The 25,019-nt window shown below is 35.6% G+C and overlaps 1 protein-coding gene across 2 annotated transcripts in view; it reads left to right on the forward strand.

The window, feature by feature from the left end:
* LOC125675357 (uncharacterized) overlaps positions 1–25,019 on the forward strand; it is a 240,366-nt gene that overhangs the window by 201,172 nt on the left and 14,175 nt on the right. For both annotated transcript variants that reach the window (XM_048912969.2, XM_048912970.2), the window contains 4 exons: positions 5,574–5,603; positions 6,119–6,307; positions 6,411–6,602; positions 6,703–6,903. In XM_048912969.2, the coding sequence (XP_048768926.2) occupies positions 5,574–5,603; positions 6,119–6,307; positions 6,411–6,602; positions 6,703–6,903 (612 nt within the window). The remainder of the gene's footprint in view (positions 1–5,573; positions 5,604–6,118; positions 6,308–6,410; positions 6,603–6,702; positions 6,904–25,019) is intronic.

The following is a 25,019-nucleotide window of genomic DNA, read 5'->3' on the forward strand; positions in this document are numbered from 1 at the left end:
TGACATGTATATATGTTTTCATAAACTGTCTTACTTATACATACAGTGCATACATTTGCCTATGAGAGGGCATATGCAGACTTGTGATTAATTGACATTATTTTTAAAAAGGTTTTGCCAACCTACATGCTTGTGTGAAACACGAAACCTCAGGTTTGATATATTTCTTAGGTCACTGAAATTTCAAAGTAATAGTATATGTATACATACTATAGTCTAGGGAATTATAATTCAACAAATGCCCCCCCCCCCCCCCCCTCCACTTTCTATACGGTTCCCACATACCCCTAGATAGTAGGTCTATACAGATATTTGTTTTTCATTACTTTTATACATGTAGTTCAAGGTATGTTATTTTCGTAACGGTCATTTTCATTACGATATTTTCTTAATAAAAGAGTTGTGAGAGCCCATGTTTACAAATGTGGTATACATTTACATGATATCCGTTCGTTTACAATCACATGCACAGGTGGGAGTTATATTTTAAGCAAACGTGGAATACATATATACATACAAAATAATACATCTACTGTATGTCGCGTTGTGTGTTTAAACTTACAGATGTTATTATAAATCGCGTTGTGAAATAGCAGAGGAAATGTGAGTTGAACTTTTGAATACAAATTTATGGCATTTTTTTCACTCACCAAACGAAACTATGATTTCGTTGACCAAGTTGAATGCATCCACCAACTTCCTCTTCTTGCAAGAAACTTTGTTTAGCCTCTCAATGACTGTATAAACAGTATTTAATCTCGCAGCATGCTGCACTCGGACATTACGATGTATCAACCAACAACTTTGTTTACGTAGCGCATCTATGTACATGGATTGGTGGTTGGTTTAACATTTCGATTAGTAAAACGTTTCACACAGATGAAACATTTGATCTACCATTAATATGTTTTACGGCGTGACCGTGTTTGAGGGCGAAGCAAACAAATTTTGGCATTAGTATCTATATCCAAAACAGTACAAAAACAACCCGAAGTTAGCACGAGGACGGAGCTGTATCAAAGCATCCTAATTTTGGATATTTGATCCGCCTATATATTGAACGCGGGAAATATAACGCAATTGATGTAAACAGTACATTGTGACGTCATATTCAGCGTCGTGATTTAGCAAATTTATAAACATAGTGTTTGAACCACAACAACAAACATGGCGTTAATGGTGGAGTGATTATATATGATTAAGAAAATAAGATTTACATGCTTTCACGAATTTTATGTAACATCTCAGAACGACGTGAACTAGGGTAGACGAGATTCAAAATGGAGAAATACATGTCCACGCGATAGTATTCGAATCGACGCCATTAGTACCAAAATTTTCAAGTTCCATAGGTATGGTTTAATTTTTCATTATTTTCCTATATTTTCCTTTTAAACATTATATACGTGTTACCTATAGGGAGAGCTCCGCTCTCACGGCCCTTTGGGCCGTGAGAGGGCTTCGCCCTCTATTACAGATATTGACGTATAGCTGTTTTGCACACTCTAACGTCATGCTAGGTCAAAAGGTCATAGGGGAACAAATCTTACATCCGGGTCCTTTGTCAATGTGAAACAGCGAACGACGACGGCTGCTCACCAACATTTTACGGGTGAGACATACTTTGTTTAAGCATGTAAGATGATAAAAATATAACATTCTTAAAAAATACACTTTAAAGTTACCATTAAGAGTTGCAGATTAGAATGTTTCATTCACATTTATTTAATTTGAGCTGGTGAAGTAAAGGTTGTTTATGTCTGCTCGCTACTTTCACTTGCGATATTTTCTATCGAATTACAGTCATTAGCTCTCTAAAATTAACCCAGTGAAGTAGTACATTGCATAGAGAAGTGATAACCGTTCAATAATTTTATTGACAATGTGTCTTTTTTCTTTTAAAATGACAAAGTGGTTTGATTTATCGGCATACCCCCCTCTTCTCTCTCTTCTGTGGTATGCGGTACTGAGTAGTAATTAAGTTTGAACCTATGAATTAAGTCACCCCTCACACAATTAAGGATTTTTATGTTTGAATTGAATTAAGTTTTATGATTTGTTTAATTGTTTTTTTTTTTAAAGTGTCTATCAGCATCATTGTCGTGCCAATCATTTTCAATATTCGCACGACGGTTGCGCTTATATTAGAGCTCCTATCCGCACGATATTCTTTTCCCAATTATAAATTTCTTCTACTTGCCCATGAGACAGAGTGAGAGATATATTTCATTTGTATGATTTTAAATCTTATAAGCTTCTGACAATTTAAAAAAAAAACCCGATATGTCTACACAATTATTTAATTTATCTAACTTTGACAAATTTTTATGACCAGTTCAAAGTTCACTTTTAGGTATAACATATGTAGGCCTATATATATATATTAAAGCTAGAAACTTTATTGCAAATAATAAGGATACTAATTATAAACCAGGCAACTTAGGTTCACCACCCTTTGTCGTCGTGCGTATAATCTCGCCCCCCCCCCTTTTTTTGTAAAATGTCCTTTTTAAAAATATTATCTGTATAGATCGTAGTAGTTGTCAATATTGATATTTTGTAAACCCCCCCCCCCCCCTCCCCTTGATAACGGACGCTATGATGTGCCTGGATAATACTGCCGTGATTTGTTGTAATGCATTATAATCTATTTTCTTTGTAAAATTACCATTAATAATGAATACCCCCCTGTCCCTAAAAACATCACAATACAATGGGTCCAGTAGTCGGTAGAGGGGTAGACTCTATTATCGAAATTTTACATTTTTGTACAATTCAGAATTAAGATTTTTAGTGTAAAAATAATTGTTTATTATGAAATGGAATCTTCAAACATGGGTATGAAAAGCAACTTTAGTGTCAATAAATAGTTTCTCATAGAAATTCTAGAAAGGAACTTTTCCAAAAAGATATGCTAAAGTAAACCTTTGGTCCTCTTTATCTATTATGTAAACAAATTCTATCATAATATAAGAGATAAATCATTAAAAACTTTGGGGGAAAAGCATGCATCGTTGATTTGTCAAAAGACTGCGTCCATGATTACGTCGTTTTTCCCCTATGACCTTTGACACGCATATATAATTAGGTAATTAAATATGGCGGCACCGAGTGTGCAAAACATCTATATCCTGGCGTCATCGGTTTTCGATAGTGCAGTACTATTTTTACAAATTTGATATATTCAGCAATTTATTTCTCACCTGAATTTTATCTGTTCTAATCAATTAACTCTATCTAATGCATATATGCTATTTTTTGTTTAAAACTTTATCAAAATCCAGGTAGCATTTCAACTTTTGTTAGATCCGCCATAATCAAATTTGTTTTGACTGACGTCACCTATTTTCGATAGTAAGTATTGCGCGCTGTTAGTGTTAAAACAACATTAAATAGAATGATTCTTTTATTCTTATTTTTTCGACTAAATTGATTACAATAAATAATGAACAAATAAAGCAGCTTCAAACAATTTTAAAAAATGGTGAAGGTCCTGAAGACACCCCCCCCCCCCCAATGTTATTACACCCATTTATCATATCTTAAAGTTGTCTAGGGGACTTGGAAACATTTGGCAGTAACAACTCACCATGGACATTCATTCCATATTTTACCGACTGGAAAGCATTGCCCAAGACCTCTAAATCATCATTCTTATAATTTTCTCTCTAGATGGAAAATATCTGCAAAGAAATCAATAAAAACAAATTTTAAAACAGAGAATTTTTTAAAAAAACGTATGGTAATATGACTATAATGTGTTTCCATACTGTTCTCTTGAACCGATAGTTCATCCCAAGAGAGGCTTATCTATTTTTAGAACACACCATTGAGTTTTATTATCAGACGACAGCATAGGTGAATAGGACGCTGCTTTCAACGGAAAAAAATCAGATTTTCATTGTGATTTTTTTGGCATTGGGAAAAATGGTGTTTTCAGAATAGATGCATAAAGAATTGTAGTCCTACCTCTCTGAAAAGCGTAATTCTCGATCTTTTTGGCTATCTGACTTCTTGTTACTGACGCTGATTTTGGGAAAAACGTTCCAAAAAAATGACATTACGATTATCGAATGATCGTTAAAAAGAATAACCTATCGAAATTAGGTTACTATCGAAAATAGGTAACGGCACAATACTTACGTGGTTTGTGCATATTTTCTCTTGGCGAGTCAGTCACAGCAACAAAACACTTTCGGAACCCCTTTTTGTTTTTTGACTTATTCTATGACGGAGTAAGGAATTCCGGAAAATGAATTCACGTGAAAATACACAATTTTTACTGATCACGTGGTTGCTATCCGTCGCTACCTTAAGGCTTTCCTCATAAATACCAGTGCTGTAAAAATGTACTTTACCGCACTGACACCTTACATGACGTCACAATGAAAAATACGTCATTATGAAGGTCATGACGTACATATCTACATTCCTTTTGCGGTTGGAAATGTCAAACTATTTTTTTTTCGTTATTTACCACCGCTGTCAAACAATGAACCGCAATCGTGTAAAAGTTTCTGTCCAATGGGTTATATTAATTCTCTTTGATATTGAAATATTTTCAATTTCTTCTTTATATAATTAACATACACGCTAAAGTAACATCCATATTATATGGTGATCTTGATATCGCCCCTAATCTGCACGTATATAGTGACTTTCACAATGAACTCATTTGCATAAACAGGGTTTCCGTACATACGAATCTCATCATTGGCACGACACCCCGAAGTTTTTGAGTGAAAGATGTTTGATTTATGTGTCATGTGAACTTTAGTGCAACAGGAAAGTTAGGGGACCAAGTTGTGGCTTCAACAGAAAACACGTTTTTCAGGCTAGATTCAACTTCGAATATACAAAAATCGCCGCACCTTGCATATTCAATGCAAAAATTAGACATGTTACAAGTCATGATAAACTTGCTCTCATCACTTTTCAAATTAAGAAATTAATATGTTTTGAAGTTATATTAACTTCAACTTGCATTGATGTCTGGATATCGTGCCAGTGGAACAATTTATACATACACGGTACGATTTTATCTTGATATTTGATCACGTGATATACAGCTGATGTAGAGACTGTCAGTCTGGTAAAAATGTATGGGAGGTTAATATGCACTTAATTATATAATACATATTTTTGTATATAAGGGTTGTGTGTACAGAATTTGTCAAAATTGATCTGTTTATAAAGCTTATTTCCTCTGACATATTTCTATGGCCCTACTTAACACAACTGCGCAATCAGTTCACATTTCAAACATTTCACCTTAATTGGTGCACCATTGCCTACTTTAGATCAAATTATTTCCCGGACTTTTTATCATCATAGATATATATTGCACGGATATTTTGTCACAACCTCACTCTCAGAAAAATTCATAATCAGTTAACATGTCAAATGGATTGGTGATCCATGACCCACTTTAAGGCTTTTCTATTCAGAACGTGTGTTGTATCAATCCAGAGTGCGTGATATGCTTCCAGGTTGAATTTCACTGTCCGACAGGTGTATATCATACCGTTTGCAGTACTATTGTTAAATTTAGATGTACGTATTTGACTTTACAGGTAATGATAACAGTAAAACACAGGATCAAGGTAAGACCTTACAATGAATTACATAAGTGAAAAGGTGAAGGTAACGAACCGTGATCAATCTTATAATGTCTATAAAGAGCACAAAATTAAGAGTAGGGCAAACACATATCCCTGGTCATACCAGAGGTGGGGTCAGGTGCCCAAGAGGAGTAATAATCCCCTGTCGACCAGCTACATCCCTCACGAACCCTATATCTTCTTTATGTAAACAGAGTAATCTGTATGCAAAAGGAATTGTTCTTTTTTTTAATTAAAGTTTGGGAATAAGTAAAACATAATTAATATATTGATTTTATTAAATACCTAGGATTAGTAATAGTTTACCACTGGTAACTCACACACACAAAAAAAGACGAGTACAGTTTACAGTAATGAAATAAAGCTTTGAACTTCAGTAAGTACTGATCCTGATCAGTATCATTACAAGGGCTTTAATCAATAAATGAAGGTGATTACTGTTTGATGTATATAAATATAAAGTGTGATGTGGTACCTTATCAGGAGTTGATTTTCAGGAGAATCTATTCGGTGTGTTGTCCACCATGTTGAAGAAATGAATAGTAACGCCATCCGAGTCTGCGGAAATCAAAACGTGGGTAGACAAGTACACATCATCGTGGGGAAAGACGGAATCAATGATACTCTTGTCATCAATAATCAAGCTCGGAAAGACATACAGATGTTCCTGGACGAAAATCTATCTGGTATAGTCCAATAGATATAGCATGAATTAAAAGGTATATGTAGATCAATATAATTTAGAGATCACATGTACAGAGTTTTAACCTGGTTCTTGTTTTTGCTTAGATGAGATCGATGTCATTCTGCAAATACAGGATGATTCAACTACACCATATCTCAAGAGTTACCTTGATGCGCAAATGGAACGTGTAAACGCCAATTTTCGTCAAGTCAAGAACACTCCAAAACATCCTTGGGTATTCGTTTGTGATACATTCAACGAAGATAAGTTTCTAAAACTAAAGGAAACTTCGAAAGGTAATCATAATGATTTCAATATACCGTTTATAATTTGAATGGATTTGTCTATTTACGGTAGATAGATTATTTTTCTTACAATTCGAAAACACCATTTCAGACCATGGATCCATGCTCTTAAAAGTGCACAGCCGTCAAACTATACCTATAGAGGCAGAGATCGAGGATAAAAGCAAGGACGATAACAAACAAATCTTTCTTCTATTATTGGGAAATTCTGAGATTGACGATAGCTTGTACATAAATGATTGCGCAAAACACGAACTCCGAAGAATTATGGAATCGATTGGAAATGTCCCAGGTATGTGTAACTGTACAAAGAAACATTTATGTGTGTATTTTACATCCATTTGTAGCCTTATCTTCTCCTGAATTCTTCTATGCTAAGTTACGTATTATTCATAATGAAACTTGACATACAATTTTTAGATGAAAAGGTGAAAACAACAAACAGTGATCAATCTCACAATTCCTATAAAGAATACACAATTAAGGGTACAGCAAACACAGACCCTTGAAAATACCAGATCCCATGACCATAAACGGAGAACAAACTTAAGTCAAAATCTGATCACTTATGTCTTCAGATCTATGTTGCAAATAAGTTTAAAATAACTGCAGGTTTACAAAAAAAAATCAAATGCAAATATATACTGAAAATTTTATTTGTTTACGAAAATTATTTCAAAAGTTACTTGAATTTCAAATTCAGACTGATGTCTATTTTCAGTTTATGGTCTTCGCTCTTGAGGTGGGATCATGTGCCCACATGTACACATGCTATATTATAAGGAATAGAGATACTAAACTAACCAAGATCGAGTTCTAATAGTTAAAAGAGTATCTTAAAAAAACTTTAGTGTTCCTCTGATAGTCCTTTTGAAATGTAAAATCTTTCACCAATTACCTTCCTCATATCAATAATACATTTACGGCCTGATCACCATAATTCATTAACCTGTGAAATTCTCATTGATCTATTTTTATGCCACAGCATCGAAGAATAGGTGAATTTTTGTTTGTCTGCGTAATCTACAAAACTTTGCAACTTTTGAATAGTGAATGATAGGACTCATATGAAAGGTGAAGATCACGAACAGTGATAAATATCATAACACCTATAAATAATACAAAATAGATAGTGGGTAAACACGGACCCCTGGACACACCAGAGGTGGGAGCAGGTGCCTAGATGGAGTAAGCAGCCCCTGTCGACCGGTCACACCCGCCGCAAGCCCTATATCCTGATCAGGTAAACGGCGCTATCCATAGTCGAACTCAGTGTGCCAAGAACGGTCTAACAATCAGTATGAAACAGGTCAGACAACATTTGACCCAATGATAAGTTGTATAGCAAACTAGATCGTTGTAACGACCATAGAATTTGCAAAATGCTGACTTTAATCGAGACTGCACCATTAACTTGTTTGTCAGTAGCTTGCCTCGGTTTAAAAACTGACCATACACAGAACAAGCTCTTGCGTATCGAATCAGTTGAGAGATATAAACACCATTTGCAGGTGATAATGGAATATTGCTTCATAGATATGGTACGTTGACGATGGAGAAGCTGAAATCATCCCGTTTGTCATGAAGTTGGGATATTAGTTTCTGTTGATATCTACTTTCAATGAAATATCTAAGAATGAAGCAGAAGTGGACGACCCTGTGGTGTCTTATTTCGTGCTCGTAGGGACATATTGAATCGACATATGAATGAAAGTTATTATTGTTAATAGATAAAACGCCGTCGATATATCTAAAAGTCGAATTGAAGGCCACAGCATATGTTATTTTTATGTCAAACGAAGCACTACTCAAAATTTACAATACCACTGTTTGTCTTCATTTTAAGAGCCTGTCTAGCAAAAAAACATGCAATATTGTCGAAATCGTTGGTTACCACATCTTGATGAAATTTGGAGGGTAGGTAGACATCCAAAATAGTAATTGAAAAATCCTTCCCAAAATGCTATTTTCAACATGGCCACCATACGCAGCGCCATTAGTATTTTGTATAATTTTATCAATATTACATGTAAAAATCCAGAAAAAGGATAAAAATCAAATGTAATTAATTTCACTAAAAATGAAATTTATTTTTTTGAAAAGTATTTCAAAGTTACAACAGACACCCCTCTTCCAAAAACGGCATAAGTCATAATCAAACATGAAACACATCAAAGGGCAGACAACTTCTAAGAATTGGCACATTGCCAATTTTCCAGAAATGAAGAAAAAGTACAAACTGGAAGGGTTAAATCTTCCAAGAGCTGGCTAGGACAATTTTCATACCACTGTTAAAATAGACCACTAAACACCATTAAATCATATTATTGAGCTTGGCATTTAAAAAATCAAATGCGATATTAGGTATGAAATGATGCGCGTTTTTAAAAAAAAAATCTAGAAAAAGATTATGTGGATATTTATATTTTAAAGCCAAAATTAAATCTAAACATTATGAAATGAACTACGTAACAACAACAGAAAATAGCGTTCCAAAATTGATATAAGTCATTATAAAAATACAACATATTAAAGGGAAGACAACTCTTAAAAATTGGTATATTGCCAATTTTTCAGAAAAAAAAGTACATATTTGAAGGGTCAAACCATCTAAGAGCAGGCTAGGAAATTCTTTTTTATTTACACCTAAGTCAAAATAGACTACTGAACATCATTAAAGCATATTATTGAACTTGGCTTTTAAAAATCAAATGAGATATTAGGGTTTAGATAATGCTCTTTTTAATAAAAAAAAAAAAAAGTATTCGAAAATGTTATGTGTACATATATGTTATTGAACTAAAATTAAAGTTATACATCATGAAATGAATTCCATAGTTACAAATGACAATAGGCTTTTTAAAATGACGTACGTCATAATCAAACATACAACACATCAAAGAGCAGGCAAGTCTTAAAAATTGGCATATTGCCAATCTTTCATAAATGAAGAAAAAGTACATATTGGAAAGATTAAATCTTCCAAGAGCAGGCTAGGAAATAATTCTTTTTTACAGATATGTCAAAATAGACTACTAAACATCATTAAAGCATACTATTGAGCTTGGCATTTAAAAATCAAATGAGATATTAAGGGTTTAAATAATGCCTTTTTCTTCAAAATCACCTAGAAAAGGGTTAAATGTACATATACATTTAGGTTCTTGGACTAAAATTAAATTCATACTTCATTCAATGAATTTCATAGGTTACAAGTTTAAGAATTTATACTTATCATTATTGGGTTTTTTAATTGTGTGAATCAATTTGAACATAAAGATTGTTCCCGAGAAGTATGAAGTAATTCTGTTGGCCGGTTTTAATATTATCTTTAAAATATCGCAATCCGGGACCATCAGGAGTCGGGAGTCGGCAGTACTAGATTTACCGCCCACCATAGTTACAAATGACAATGGTCTTCCAAAAGTAAGATTAGTCAGTATTAACCCCTTCTCTACCGTACCGGTCAATTTGACCTGTGGCGTGTAAAAACATGACTACGCAAAAAGAGTGCCTCTAAATCTTTGAAACTACGTCCATAAGATATATGATCTATATATCATATTTTTGGAAATTTTCTCTATTTTTTAACTATGTAAATTTCAATTAAGTAAATAAAGCCATTAAATCAATAAAAGCATTTAAAGTGAAAGATGGCTTCGTCTAAATATGACGCAACGCTTTGTCGCAAGGTCATTTTCCCCCTCGATACCATTTTTTTTAATTGTCCCTCTGAATGCAATATGTTTTATATGTTTGAAAAGCATATATTCCCTGCCTTCAGTGTATATAAAAATTATTTATAATGCCCTGCAATGTAATAAGAAAATAGCAATTGTTTGCACACATACGTGTTCTTACGCTTTAATTTCTCAATTTTAAAACAGATCGGCGTTTTACCTATATTCCTATATTGAAATAAAGAAAAGTAAATACAGTCTGTAAAAGTAGAGGGGATTTCCTTTTTTATGAGCCCTTATTCGTGTTATAATTCTCGGTAGTTTTTATACAACGATAAAATGAAATTGGGACATGCGGTGCGGTTTTTATCAAAATTACTGACAAAATGACGTCGCTGAATCCGATCGACCCGCGTCGCACAATAAGGTAGTGTAAAATATGTGTATTGACCTCTATTGGTTACTTGCTTTTGATACACTAAATCAATATACACACATGTATGAAATAATTACCCTGGTATTCTCTGCTTTAAAAAAACCCCCAATAAAACCATTATTGATACAAGTAGAGCTATATATCAGAACTTTACACAAACCATTTGTAAGTTCATGAAACACATATTGAGAATGTATCGGTAGAGTACGTATACATTGAAAAAAAAATACATCAGATTTAGATATAAATATCATGTAACATTTTTCGGTACAGCTATATTTTTTTTCTGCCAAACAAAGAAAAAAATTAACAAGTCCGACGCTTTTTTCCGTGATCCGGATCCGGGGTTTACTGAGTGTGCAGGAGTAACACGTGTTTCCGTTTGACTGAAAACAACACAGCGAACGTTAAGATTTCAACGCTTTAACGCTTATATACAACCTTCACTATGGAAAACGACCTGATATCGTCAGATGAAGAAGATGCATTGGACCTCCTTTTGCAGGATACATTTGATGACGATCCAAGCGACTCTGCATTCACTATAAATGACATGTAAGTTGATGTAGTCACAGAGGACTAGGAAAAAGTGCGCGAAAAGCTGTTTGTGGTTTTGTCGTTTTATGGAAATTTACAATATGATGCCATAATTTGTCGTTTCGTGAAAGAAAGTATCTATATGTATGATATCTACACCAAGTATGCAACATACAACTCTTTATTAAGAGTTTAACATATATGATTTAATGTGTTCAATTTGTCCGGGCCTGGCATTCATGGGCGCTCGTGTGCTGATTTTCTATGTTGATCAAAATCTTATCTTTCTATTTCCTCAAAAAAATTCAAACATGAATAATTAGTAAAAATCATATTGTGATGATATAATTCATTATCATAATTTGAGTTATTTTTTTCATATTGTAGCAAAAACGAAATGCGGGGGGGGGGGGGTCGATTTTCGAAAGGCTAATAGAAAAATCATGGTTCCCTTTTACATTGTATCTAAGTACATGCATTTTATACCCATGTAGTTAATCACATATGACAATAAATCACATGTTATCCATACCTTACATACATTACAATGCTATGTTTTATTTTTTATTTCATCAGCTGAGAAGTTAACACGCATACAGTCATTGTTTGATCATGTTTGTGAGAAATCGAAGGAATTATACCAGCCTTACAGGGAAATAGCGGTAGATGAGAGAATGGTCGCCTCTAAGCATAAGTTCTCGGGCATTCGTCAGTTCATTAAAGACAAACCTGTTCGCTTTGGAATAAAGCTTTGGGTTGTAGCATGTAATATGTCTGGCTATACATACAACTGTTTTGTCTATCTTGGTAAAAATAATACTATTTTTACAGATAAAACAAAGGGTATTGGATTTAATGTCACTATTACATTGTGTAAACCTCTTTTTGATCAAGGATATAGGTTGTTTACTGATTGTTTTTATACATCTATAGCTCTTGGCAAAGAATTACTTGCTAGGAAAATTTACCTTATTGGTGTACTGAAATCTAATAGCTTGTCTATACCTGATGAACTTAGAAATGTGAAAATGTGGGAAAGAGTAGCCACTAGAGGTGATTTTAGATGGCACAGAGTTGATGAATTTATATTTGTGCAATGGAAAGATTGTAAGGTAGTTACTTTTATGTCGCCATTACACCATGACTCAGCTACAACTGTTTGTGAACGCACTATGAAATCTAGATTAACTTGGAACAAAAAAGGACTTGCACAACCTGTAGTTGCTAATGATTACAATAAATGTATGGGAGCTGTAGATCTTTCAAACCAGTTTACAAGTAAATATCCGTCTTATATTAGAACACAGTATCATTGGTGGAAAGTTCTGTTTTTTCATTTGCTTGATATCTTGGTTGTTAATTCTTATATTATTTTTGAAGAATTTAGAAAATTACATGCCAATCAGTTTACAAATTGTTCTTCTGTATATGGACAACTTGAATTCCGCGAATCACTTGCCATGTCACTGATGGGTTTAAATGAAAAGTGTGTATCAAAAGAAAGTCCTATTGCATGTATACCTGAATTTTTAGATAAAAGGAAAGACTGTACATTTTGTAATGCTGAGGCAATTTTTATGAATGAGAAGGTTCCAAGTTATAAGACATCTGTATTTTGTGTATCATGTCAAGTTCCTCTTTGTTTATCAAATGACAGAAATTGTTTTAAAAAATGGCACAGTAAAGAAGGGGAAGATGTTAGAAATTGTGCAAATTTGTCATGTAAAAAGAGAAAATTATGAATATACTGTGTTCTCAATGCATATTTTTTTCTGATGTCAGGGGTATCACAAGTGAATGTAATGCAATACACATAAAATGTGTGTAGTTCTTAAAATCTGGAATATTTTACTGCATGTACATTTTTGTTTCAATATGTTAAATGGCTTGTGTAATTAACCACCAGAGGTTTTAAAAGGTTGCATATAATAAGCACATTCTTGTTAAACATGATGCAAATGCAGTTAGATATAGTGATTCAAAGCAAGTACATGTACATGTACTTCAACATTCCTACGTGGAGAGGAAAAACGGGTAGTACTTTATGATAACATTTGTTACGGTGTTGTTGCTTAGCAACCAAATATATTTGATGTAAAAAAAAATCAAATTATTTTGAATGAACAGTTAAAGATCTTTAGTTTTGATGTTGCAGTATTCTATCTAGTGGAAGATATTCACAGAACATCATATTGTTAAAAAACGATGTCAATGTACATTACGTACAACTTTTGAATTTATGACCTTTGACCTTAATTATCTCCCATGTGTTCATAATGTTTGTTAAAAAAAATTTAAAATCATTAAGATCTGCCTACATATTATATTTTCAAAATAATGTGGCATTTACTGATAACCATGATATCCAATTATGTTTAAATTGTATCAAATGCCTGCAGAAAGGCAAATTTTGGTCAAAATTGCACTGCGAGTGTTGTTACTTAGCAACCAAAAATATTTATATGTCAATAAAATTAATTAATTTGATTGTAATGTTGTTGTAGTATTTTAAAAGGCACATCAGCTCATACATTTAGAATTTCCTATTTTTGGTTCTAATCTAGTGAGAGGGGTCATGATATATATATTTTTGGGAAAAAAAATGTTTGAAAAATCTGCACTTATTTGACCTTTGACCCTGTTTACCTCTTTAAGGTCATGGAATATCCTGACAATATTTTAGAAAATTGTTCTCCGTCCAATTGTGAACAAAATTATATGTCATATGCCTACATCAAATGAAGGCACATATTGATTTAAATCGATTTAAAAGACACTGTCATCTTGTCTTTAAAAACCTCTAAAAAGTACCGGTAGAGAAAGGGTTAAACATATAAGACAATATAATACAAAGGACAGACAAGTCTTAGAAATTAACAATTTTGTACAATGACTGTACTTCACATTGACAGGGCCATTTTTTTTTTTTTTTTTTTTTGGTATTACAAGCTGGGAAACAAATTTTTCAAATAGTACTTTTATAATGATACATTTAATATTTACTGATACAATTAGTACGTTTGGCATTTAAAAATCAGGTGATACATTAGATTTATTATTCTTTAAAATTGCTGAATTCAAATAAATTCATTGGCTACAATTATATTCATAATTTTTTCAACATATTTCAAAGTTATAACTGACAAGGATCTTAAATATTGACAAGTCAAAATTAAATATGCAAAACATAAATGGGTTGTCAACTCATAGAAAGTGACATCATGCCACAACCAGTTTTAAAACAGGTCAAATAATCAAAAACACATCACCAACATTTTTAAGTTTCAAATCAGAATATGATCCTTGAGTTAACTCAGTGGAAAGGGTAGATTGGGTGGTGCATGTAGCACTTTCCTGAGAAAAATCCTGAGACACACAATCTGCAAAAGAGAGAACGAAGATAATATAACGGAATACAATTTATAAATAATTCTAGAGATAAAAAACCCACAAAGTGAAACCTAAATGGAGAAAAAATGCAATAATAATCCATGTGTGATCTCCAATTTCTGGGGGGGGGGGGGGGGGGGCAAAGTTCACAAATTAACAATCTTATGGAGGAAGTTTTTCCAATCAAGATCTTTCCACAATTGAAGGGAAAATGTTTTACCTGTAGAAAGTAGTAAAGAGAACCTTGCTAATGGTATATATCAATCACTATATATTATCATATCACATTTACGAATGACGTCAAACATACATTACATTTTTAAGTTGTACAACAAATTCTATTCAGCAAAAGTTCGGCTTTCATAATAAAGATAGCAGTCAGAAATTACTGTTGATATCATAAATAATCATTCATAAAAATTATTCATATAAAATATAGCCTATTCAGATTATGTTATAATGTGTAAATTGATTACGAATAATATGATGTCACATAATGAATGCAATCAAAATTATCTATCCTAACTCACTGACAGACGTAAATTATTGTAAGTGAAATGCTATATGTAGTACATGGTTTTCAATATACATCACAAGTAATATAAAATAATACAATGTGCATGACTTGTGTATCTCTGATGACCTTTCAGTAAACTGCAAGGATTGTGTTTCTTATTTCTCATTGTACTCAGTTATACTAATTTATAGAGCAGATAATGAAATTTCTTACTGTTTTGAATAGGAAATACCATTGAGTAAACTTAGTGGTCAACAACAATAGAATATAAACCATTGTAATCATGGAAATACAATTGAATTGAACATACGTTATTGGCTTTAAAACAATGTTATTGACTATTGACTGACTGGTGTAGACTGGTAAAATACAATTCTCAAAATGTTGTGAAAGAATAATATAAGCAAACCAAAGCTATGTTGTAGGATGTAAGAGTATCAAATATGTAACCCCCAAAAATTCAATATGTAAGAGTTGACATGCAAGGCTGTGAAAGTATTTTGGTTCAACGTGAGCCCTGCTGTTAAGAAAATTTGTAACACAACTCAACCCTTTCTATTTTCGAAAAATATATAGGCTTTAAAACATGAGTACTGTAGTCATTTATCAGAGACCTGCACTGTAAATGTCATGAATGCAGTAAAATGTAAATAAACATGTAGCCTATCAATTCGTACTATATTTAAAATGCAACTCTTTTGATATTAGCATTTTCTGTAAAATTCTGTTTTTATCTCTTACCAGTTCCCACTGTAATGACTTATCTTTTACAGTGTTTATGCAGTCAGTATTATAGTAAATCGTGGCTATCTAGCTAAACTCACCACTTGGTCTGTATATACAGCAAGGTAAGTTCCTCGATGTGTAGACAGTGGGTCAATAACTGAGTCGATATATCCCAAGGGTAGCGGTGTATCAGGAACTGGTCCGTGGATCACGTCAGCTCTGGTTGGGAAATCACAATCAACTGGGGTTCCAGTAATTCACTTCCGGTAAGGGCTTGATCGCACATCTGGGTAATATAGTATAAACAGCTTAACTCACGTTAAGACGCCTAGAATTACTACACTCCTTCCTTTCCCATTGTGAAGGCTGAATCCAATTAATCAAAATTAAAAGGTATATACATTAACATGTTAAAATTATCAATCAGGATGAAGGTACCTAATAAATATCTTCGATACATCCCTAAGAACAATAAACAATGTCTGGTAAAGGTACCCATATATTATCTTCTTAGATAGATAAAAATACAGTTGAAGACACCATGTTGACATCTTCCTATATACAAGGCTGACTGAAGAGGTACCCAAATAGTATTTCCCAATATAGATAAAATACAGTTGAAGACGCCAAAGTAACATCTTCCTATATACAATGGCTCTGCTTATTCACAACTCACTTAGACATAGTACAATTTCCGGCTGTTGTTTTAGGTGAGCTATAGCAAATCAGGCAGTCTCACATCCAAATGAACTGCCACAAAAGCTACAGTCTCCCCGAGGTAGGCTGGTGCACTGACTAAAGAGGTTCCCAAGGGAAAATCTGGAGCGTCTGTCTCCAACAACAGTTTACTTCTAGGAATGGATTTTAACCCGGTAAGCTGGTCCTTGTTAAAGTATCTAATGACAGCTGTAACACCAAAATATACGTTCGGAATCTTCTTTAGCCAACATTCCACTACATCCACCGTTCCCATGAAGCAATGGACATGTATGCGCTGAACTTTGCTACAGTGCTTCTCCATTAATATCAGACAACGACATAACGCCATAACATGCTGGCCCTCGCAAATGTAAAACAAGTTTTTCGTGGGCTTAGCAAGTCTCAGTATCTAAATGAAAACATCCTCTTGCTGAAGCCATTCAGTAGGTGATATGGTCCGGTCCAACCTACATTCTCCTAACGCCACAACCTGTGGGTGATCCAGTAACTGCTGGAGCTACATCGCTTTTTCCTATGTAAGGGTATTATAGTGTTTTGGGTGCACGCCTACCGCGACTCTCCAAAGTCCTTTCAAATCCAAGGCATTGTCTGGATACGTCCTGGGTTTGCTGTAGACGATTATCCCTCTAACTACTCTCACTGGAATCGCTGGTTTATATACGACTTGCTCTGACACACTAAACTCAATCCGATCTTCTACCGTGTGTCCCTCATTGTGTTCCCAGATCACCCGACACGTACGGTCCAAGTGGAAGTGGCTGTCAAATACAGCTGGTACACAACTATGTCCGGTCGCTTCTCTCTCGCCCGTGCTAGTCTCGTCCATCATCACGACCTCTTCCATAACCAACTCCTCAACGACTGTCTGGGTCTTTGGATACGCAACTGTACTTGCAGCCACCACAGGCCTGTCAAGTGTAGTATACTGGTCTCTGGACTGCAAGTATGATACCTCACTAGTGCACTTTGCAAAACTCTCCTGTAAAGATAGGCTGCTACTGTCCAAAGGTGCCAGGATACATCTCCAGAAAATCAATACCGCAGGTGAGTTTACTGGATATAATGAAAACTGTGTTGGTGCTAGAATATTCATCATGCCACAAACCTGATTAAAAGGATCATGATGGAGCGGATTCAGTTTGGCCGACAGGGTAATTTTCCCGGATGTGTTTGCTACCTGCACTCCATCCTCCAAGTTGGCTCCTTCCCCTAAGGCTGTTGTTATGAACTACCGCATGGCTGAAACCCACTTAGCCAGAACGTTCACATCAGCAGAAACTATTCAGAAAATCTCCGGCATATGTCGTTTGACAGCATGTCTCCAGACTCTTCGATCTAAAGAGTTGCACGTGACCAACGGGAAATATTCCACCGATTTTGCCGACTGATTAGACTTCCCCGTAGGTGACTCACCACGTACTGTGACAGACCGGGTTCTTTTGTTACTCTTTACCTTCTTGTCTGGTGTTCGCTGGATATATCCAGTCTGTCTCCGGTCAACTTGCTCCGGTCTAGGTTGCCTACTAAGATACTTCCTCTCCTCTGGTCACCCTGGATACCTTGATCTTCCCACTTTTGTCCTTGACCTCTCTTCACGCTTAGAATTCCTTCCTCTAGATTTTGCGGAAGGTCGTGATCTTCTTTCATCTGTCCTGTTCCGCGTTTCTGGTCTTAAATTCCTATCCTATGGTCTTATAGGAGGCTGATAATTCACAGGTGATGTAGAGGGTCTAGGTTCTGCTACCATACATAGTTCCATTTCTGGATCCATGTTCTCTCCGACCATTTGGATAGTAGGGTCATCCTTTAGCCAAATATCATGCCATAACTCGGTAACATACAACTTTGACGATTTATGTTTAGCATGGAGCTACTTACCATCCAACGAAATTAGATTTTGGTCAATCCAGTCACCGGCAGATCACACTGACAGCTTTTATGGAAGTTGACAATCCACCGGTTGTTGCTTATTTTCAGACCCAATTCGTACTGGAGGATGGAAGCACGTTTGAATTCCTGGTTAGGTAACTGCACGAGGGCGATGTAAAGGCTCTTGTGTTCCACCAAGACTTTATTCTGGATCAATCGTAGAATACTATTAAACACACCCTCATCCTGATGCCTGAATTCTCAAATATGTTACTCCTCCTCGTAGCACTCTTCCAGGAACTTGTTTAGGGGCTCTTATGTCCGCCAAACATTATCTAAAATAGAATAGCATTTTAAACACAGTCAGGGCAAAGGTAAACATCATTTGATTCAACCTTATCTTTGGTTACACTGACACACGAGCCATGATACCATCCCTTGCATTCCTCACATTGAATAATAAATTCACCATTGTCAGTACTACGACGCAAACAAAATATACGATTTGTTTTTCACGAGCATCCGACAATCTTACCTTCTTGCAAAACTTTCTTTTCACTAATCATCCATGCTGGCAGATCTCTGTCATTACAGGGCTTCATTCTGTCGTGGTTAATTGTTTCTAACGTTTTTCTAATTTTTACCTTCTACAGATAATCTGTGATCTTAAACAAAAACAAAAAAACAACTCTGGCCCCTTGCATTTTGGTCTTACTTTAACACACCCTTTTGAGTGGCTGTATCCAGTATGTACAGTCCCTGAAACGTTCTTCTTTCCCACTTGAACGGTGAGCGAACGGTGAACGCACGGTGAGCGAACGGTGAACGAACGCAGAGCGAACGGTGAACGAACGCAGAGTGAACGGTGAACGCAATTTGGTGAACGGTGAGCGAACGCAGAGCGCAAAGTGAACGGTGAACGAACGCTGAACGCAAAATGGTCTATTTACTCGGAATGTTTAGGATTTTTCCCTGGGGATAAAATACATGTACATGTATATTTCATCAATTAATAAAAAATGAAATAAACCTTAAAACGTATTTTACAGTTCTGGATATATTCAATGTAATATATTTTTGTACAAGTACCGAGTATACATCACATATATATATTTCATGAAAGTATCGCAATTTGTACATTAATACACGCAACAGTCATACACAAACAAAAGCAAATTTCGTATGTATATTACCTATACATGTACCATTACGTGTACAGATACATTTAATGCATGGGTATAATATATATACAATGCATGTGAAAAGGAAAACACTATAGTCTGTATGCGTAGTGACATCCAGAATTTTCAGGTGTTCATGTATGGCTTCAAACTTTACGAGCTCGATCGTTTGGGATACCTGTAATTAACAAACACCCCCGAAAGGAGTCAAGATAGATGCAGTAAACAAACTATACGGACGGTATACCCTGTGTCAACACCTTAACACTCCTAACAGTATTAAATATTCCTACTTAAATTTTGCGTCATTCATTTGTCGCAGCTACAAGAGAGGAAATAATCCTAGAATTTATGCACATGTACATCTAAGTACAAAACTTACTATTTTTATTATTTATGTGACCATAAATTGCATCCAGATCGTGCAATATTTGTATATATTTGATGTAGATAAAACTGTTTATTGTACTGAACTACCCGTAGAATGTTTAAAGGCTAATGCAGAAACGTACAAGATATGCATTAAAGACAAATGTTATAAAAGTTTCAATTTGGCAAGAGTACTAAATATCAGTTTATTGACAATTTCATTCATATATATATATATAGGCGTAAAAATAGCTACATCAGTTTGACATACGGTACAATGTACATTATACAGCATCGTTTGTTTTTATTTTTCTAAGTGGGGGTGTGACTTGTTTAAAACTCTTGTCAAGGAATACAAAATAATTATAATAATTTGTGCTTTTGCCCGAACTTGTAAATGCTAAATCTTGAACACAGGGGAAGAGGTTTTTATTACCTGAAACTGCCCTATCTTTTGTACTTGGGTTAAATTCATGACAAGAAGCTCTTACATGTATATTCGTCTCTCATTTAGAAGGTTTTTTTTTTTAACAAAAGCTCAAATGAACCTTTCGGCATTCACAGTGGATAATCCTGACATTTTGTACTTCAAAATTAAATTTCTGATATAGTAAGAAAGTCTCCTTCCACTCTTACGCAGATGTTCAATTTTCATTTTCGCCTTGCTATCAAGATTGGTCCTTTCACTTTGGTGTTCCGAATGACAATGAAAAGACTGAACGATGAACGAACGGTGAGCGCACGCTGAACGCTTTGTGAACGGTGAACGAACGGTGAACGCACGCTGAACGAACGGTGAGCGCACGATGAGCGAACGGTGAACGAACGGTGAGCGAACGGGAAAATGGTAAAGTAGAACGTTTCAGGGACTGTACACATAATCACCTACCGAATATGAGTGAGTGAAAACCTTGAGGACATAGTCACGTTTGGCTATAGCTTGATTGGTCTTTAGCTTTTCTCTGGCTAACTCGTGTGCTTCTCGAATTTGAGTTATTAATTCTGACATATACTTATCATAGTCTGTGTCCTCTTGTTGAGGCATGGGGAAAACTTAAGTCAACAGGAGGATTAATTTATATTCCCGGCATCAACATATTGGGTGTGTAACCAGTAGCTCTATTTACTGACGAACGAATAGCACTTGCCAACTGGGCCATGTACTCGTCCCACTTTGTAGGTGTTCGACTTGCAAAACACCTTACTGCATCCATGAGTGTCCTATTGAACTTGTCCGTTTGCAGACAGTCTAAATGATGTAGTTCGTGTTTTATGAATTCTGAGTTGCTCGCAGAGCTGCTTAAACAGATTACTCTCGAAATTGGTGACCCGGTCGGTAAATATTTTGAACGGAAAACCAAACCGAGAGAAAAGCCGGTTTATTGCGGCTCGGGCGGTGTTCATAGCACTCTGATTTGGGAGTGGTATGTATTCTACCCATTTAGTGAACTTATCCAACATTACCAGTACATAAGCATTGTCATTCTTTGTTACTGGTAGGGGCCCTAAGAAATCAAGATGTACTCGTTCCATTGGTGTACCTGCATGATATGATGTCAACTGCTATTTTGCTTTGCGATTCGGCTTCTTGTTTCTATTACAAGTAGAATAAGATGCAACGAGTTGCTTAACATCTCTGAACATATTGTACCAATAGAACCGTTGTTTACATCTATATAAAGTTCGATCTTGACCTTAATGACATGTAGATGGTAGAACATGAGAAAGACTTAGAAGTACTACTCAGAAACCGTTCTTCCTCCGAGGGTTCATTATGACCCTCCAACCACTCAAATATGATTTTTGAATCTGGGTCTTTTTTCTGGAGATCACTTACTTATTTCCATCTGTAACCACTTACCCTTGAAGCTAGGGCAGGAGCTGTCATCTGCACTTGGTAAGTTTTATGGACGAGATGCACTGCGTCATTCACATCCTCAATAAACTTACTCCATTTGCTGTGGGGGTTTTTCCTGCAGTAGTTGCATCCTTCACATGGTAATTGATCTAAATTTACTCCATGTAAAAACTCTTGACACTTGTTCTTCGGTCAAGCGGGATGTGAAATAAGCATTTACATGCTTACTATCTGCTCTGTAATGTATCACCATTCAATACTGATTCAGCTCTTCTAACCATCTGGCTAATTGACCACTAGGATTCTTAAAATTCAATAGACGTTGCAGACTGCTATGGTCAGTACGGCGGTGAACCTGGCGACCTAGAAGATAGTGTTTAAAGTGCCTAGTAAATCGTACTACTGCAAGAAGTTCTTTTCTTGTAGTACAGTACCTGCGTTGTTCCGGTGTCAATGAAAAACTACAGTAAGATATACACCTTTCATTTCCATCTTGCACCTGTAGTAATAGGGGATTTTCGAGTTCTTCCGTTCCGTGCGTATTTTGTGTTTTAGAATCTACCTAAGTCACGTGATTTGACGATTTTTTTAGGCATGCTTTCTTCCGGTTTAGCTAACAATTAGACGAGTTCGTTCATTTATTTTACTCAATGATTTTGATACCGAATTTAAGTACCAGTGCCATTGGTGTGTGGCAGAGGGATGTAATACGGATTTACTCAAGAGGGGAAAACAGGCACGTAACATAGTTCTTCAGGGAAGGGGGGGGGGGTGAGAAGATGCCTTCAGGCTTCACACTACTTTATCTAAAATTCTTGATAACAATAGATAAATATATCAAAAGAAACAAATCCTAACATGTTCTTTTGACTAATATTTAAAATCTTTCAAATTTGAAATGCATGGATGAAGGTTAAGTAGTGACATACGATTTATTATACCTCAATATATATTTTTTCACACCTTTTAAAATTCAGGAGGGGGGGTGAATGATTGATTGTTTTTACGACTCGTCGAGGAGTTTTCACTCATTTTAAGACACCAACAGCTTTAGGTTAAGTACCACAAATTTAGACCCATGTTTAGCACTCAGGGCCGTAGTAGTGAGAGTTCCTTATCGTGCCAACGCCGTCGGGGGGGGGGGGGGGTAGCGTATCATGTATATTGCATAAGAATCCCGCTCCCCCCCATTCTGATAACTTCAATCGTAGGGAGAACATATTATGGATTCACTTCATAAATTGCATTCGTACCATTCACTTCTGTCGCCATAAAAAGTCGGAGGGGGTGGGTGGGGGGGGGGGGGGGGCTCGGTGATTGTCGCACGAAATATATCTTTATTTGTATATATAAATAATAGAAAGTTATGGTTGTTAGAATGGGGACCATTACCTCCCCCTCCCACATTCTACATGCATGCCTCAGAAGTACCGATATATCCATTATCGGATTTGCAATGCTGAAGTCGCCGTTCATTCCAATGGTGCCCAATATTTATAAAGATAAGTCATGACATAATAACTTTCAATAGCTGGTATATGTCCTCATTTAATTTCCCCCACAATTTTATTGATGATTTCGGACAACTTAGTCATTCAGTCAGTTTTCTTTACCAATAGGCGATTGACTTTCAAGAGCTTGAGATCAATTCGTTTTACGTATCTACACCAACATTTTTTGGAAAGGATTTCCAAATTTGATTATAGGGCCAATCGCAAGCTTACATATAGCCTTTGTATATTACTTTTACGGTAAAAGTAACAAGAAACACTAATCTATTACAAAAATTTCTTTAGTTCGATTATACTTGCATAGAATCATCGTCCATTTCAATAGGTTGTAGGCCCTACATGTATATATACTTACACAAGACTTTGTGTATTTACGTTAACTACGATAAACCGGATATGACCATGCCTAAAAAAGTATGACGTAATAGTGACTAAATGCAGAATAAACACGGACATGGAAGAACTCGAAAATCCCCTATTCCGCACCTACTGCAAATTCTGAGGCGTCTGTGTCTAAAATGAAATCGTCTTCCTTGGTAGGTATGGCAAGCACACGAGCATTGCAGAGATCAACCTTTACTTTTTCGAAGGCATCCTGTTGTCTCTTTTCCCATAAAAATTTCTTTTTACCCGTGATTTCATACAATGGTGCAGAAATCTGGGCAAAAGCTTTAATGAAACTTCTATGGTAGTTGGCAAAACCTCAGAGCCGTTCAACATCTTTCGTACTCTTTGGCGCTTGCCAACTTTCCATAGTATTCTAGAAATGATTACTGATCTTCATACCATTTCTTCCTACAGTCCTACCAAGGTATTCGACTTATGTACAAAAGAGTTCGCACTTTCTCGACTTCAGTTTGATACCGTACTTTCTGAACCTCTGGAATACTTCTGATAAGTTTTACACGTGGCTCTGAAAATCTTGTCCCAGTACCAACACATTGTCGAGAAAAGCCAACATTATATAACAATGTAGACCCCCCAAAACTAAATTCATCACCCGTGAAAACGTGGTTGGAGCGTTGTTCAGCCCAAATGTCATACGTTTAAATTGGAATAATCCATAACGAGTGGTGAATGCGGTTTTGCTTTTGTCTTCCACTTTGATCTTAATCTGCCAGTAACACCATGTGGCATCCAATTTTGAAAACCACATGTTTCCTGCCAGAAAATATATGCACTCCTCCACTAGTGGTAACGGAAATACATCTTTCTTAGAGACTTTGTGTAAAGCTCTACAATCAATGCACCATTTTACAGACCCATCTCTTTCTCGCACTGATACTGGGGGATGCCCATTCAGATACGGAAGGCTCGATAACAACTGCCTTCAACAGTTTCTGAATGTGCTTCTCTTCCTCACTCTCAAAGGATGCAAGTGTGCGTCTGAATTTGTGTTTAATATGTGTACTATCTTCTGTGTCTATAGCATGTTTGATTGCTGTGAAGTTACCTTAATCGAACTCATGTACTGAACAAAAGTCAATGAGCAGTTGCTTAAGACTAGGGTGGTCTTTTTTTTTCTCTAATTCTACACAGGACCAACAATTCTGCTACATGTTCTGGGACTGTTTCGTTTTCAATCGAATCTCTTACCAGTTTGGTCTGATACAC

Source organism: Ostrea edulis, chromosome 3 (genome assembly GCF_947568905.1).
Source record: "Ostrea edulis chromosome 3, xbOstEdul1.1, whole genome shotgun sequence".
Taxonomy (NCBI): Eukaryota; Metazoa; Mollusca; class Bivalvia; order Ostreida; family Ostreidae; genus Ostrea; species Ostrea edulis.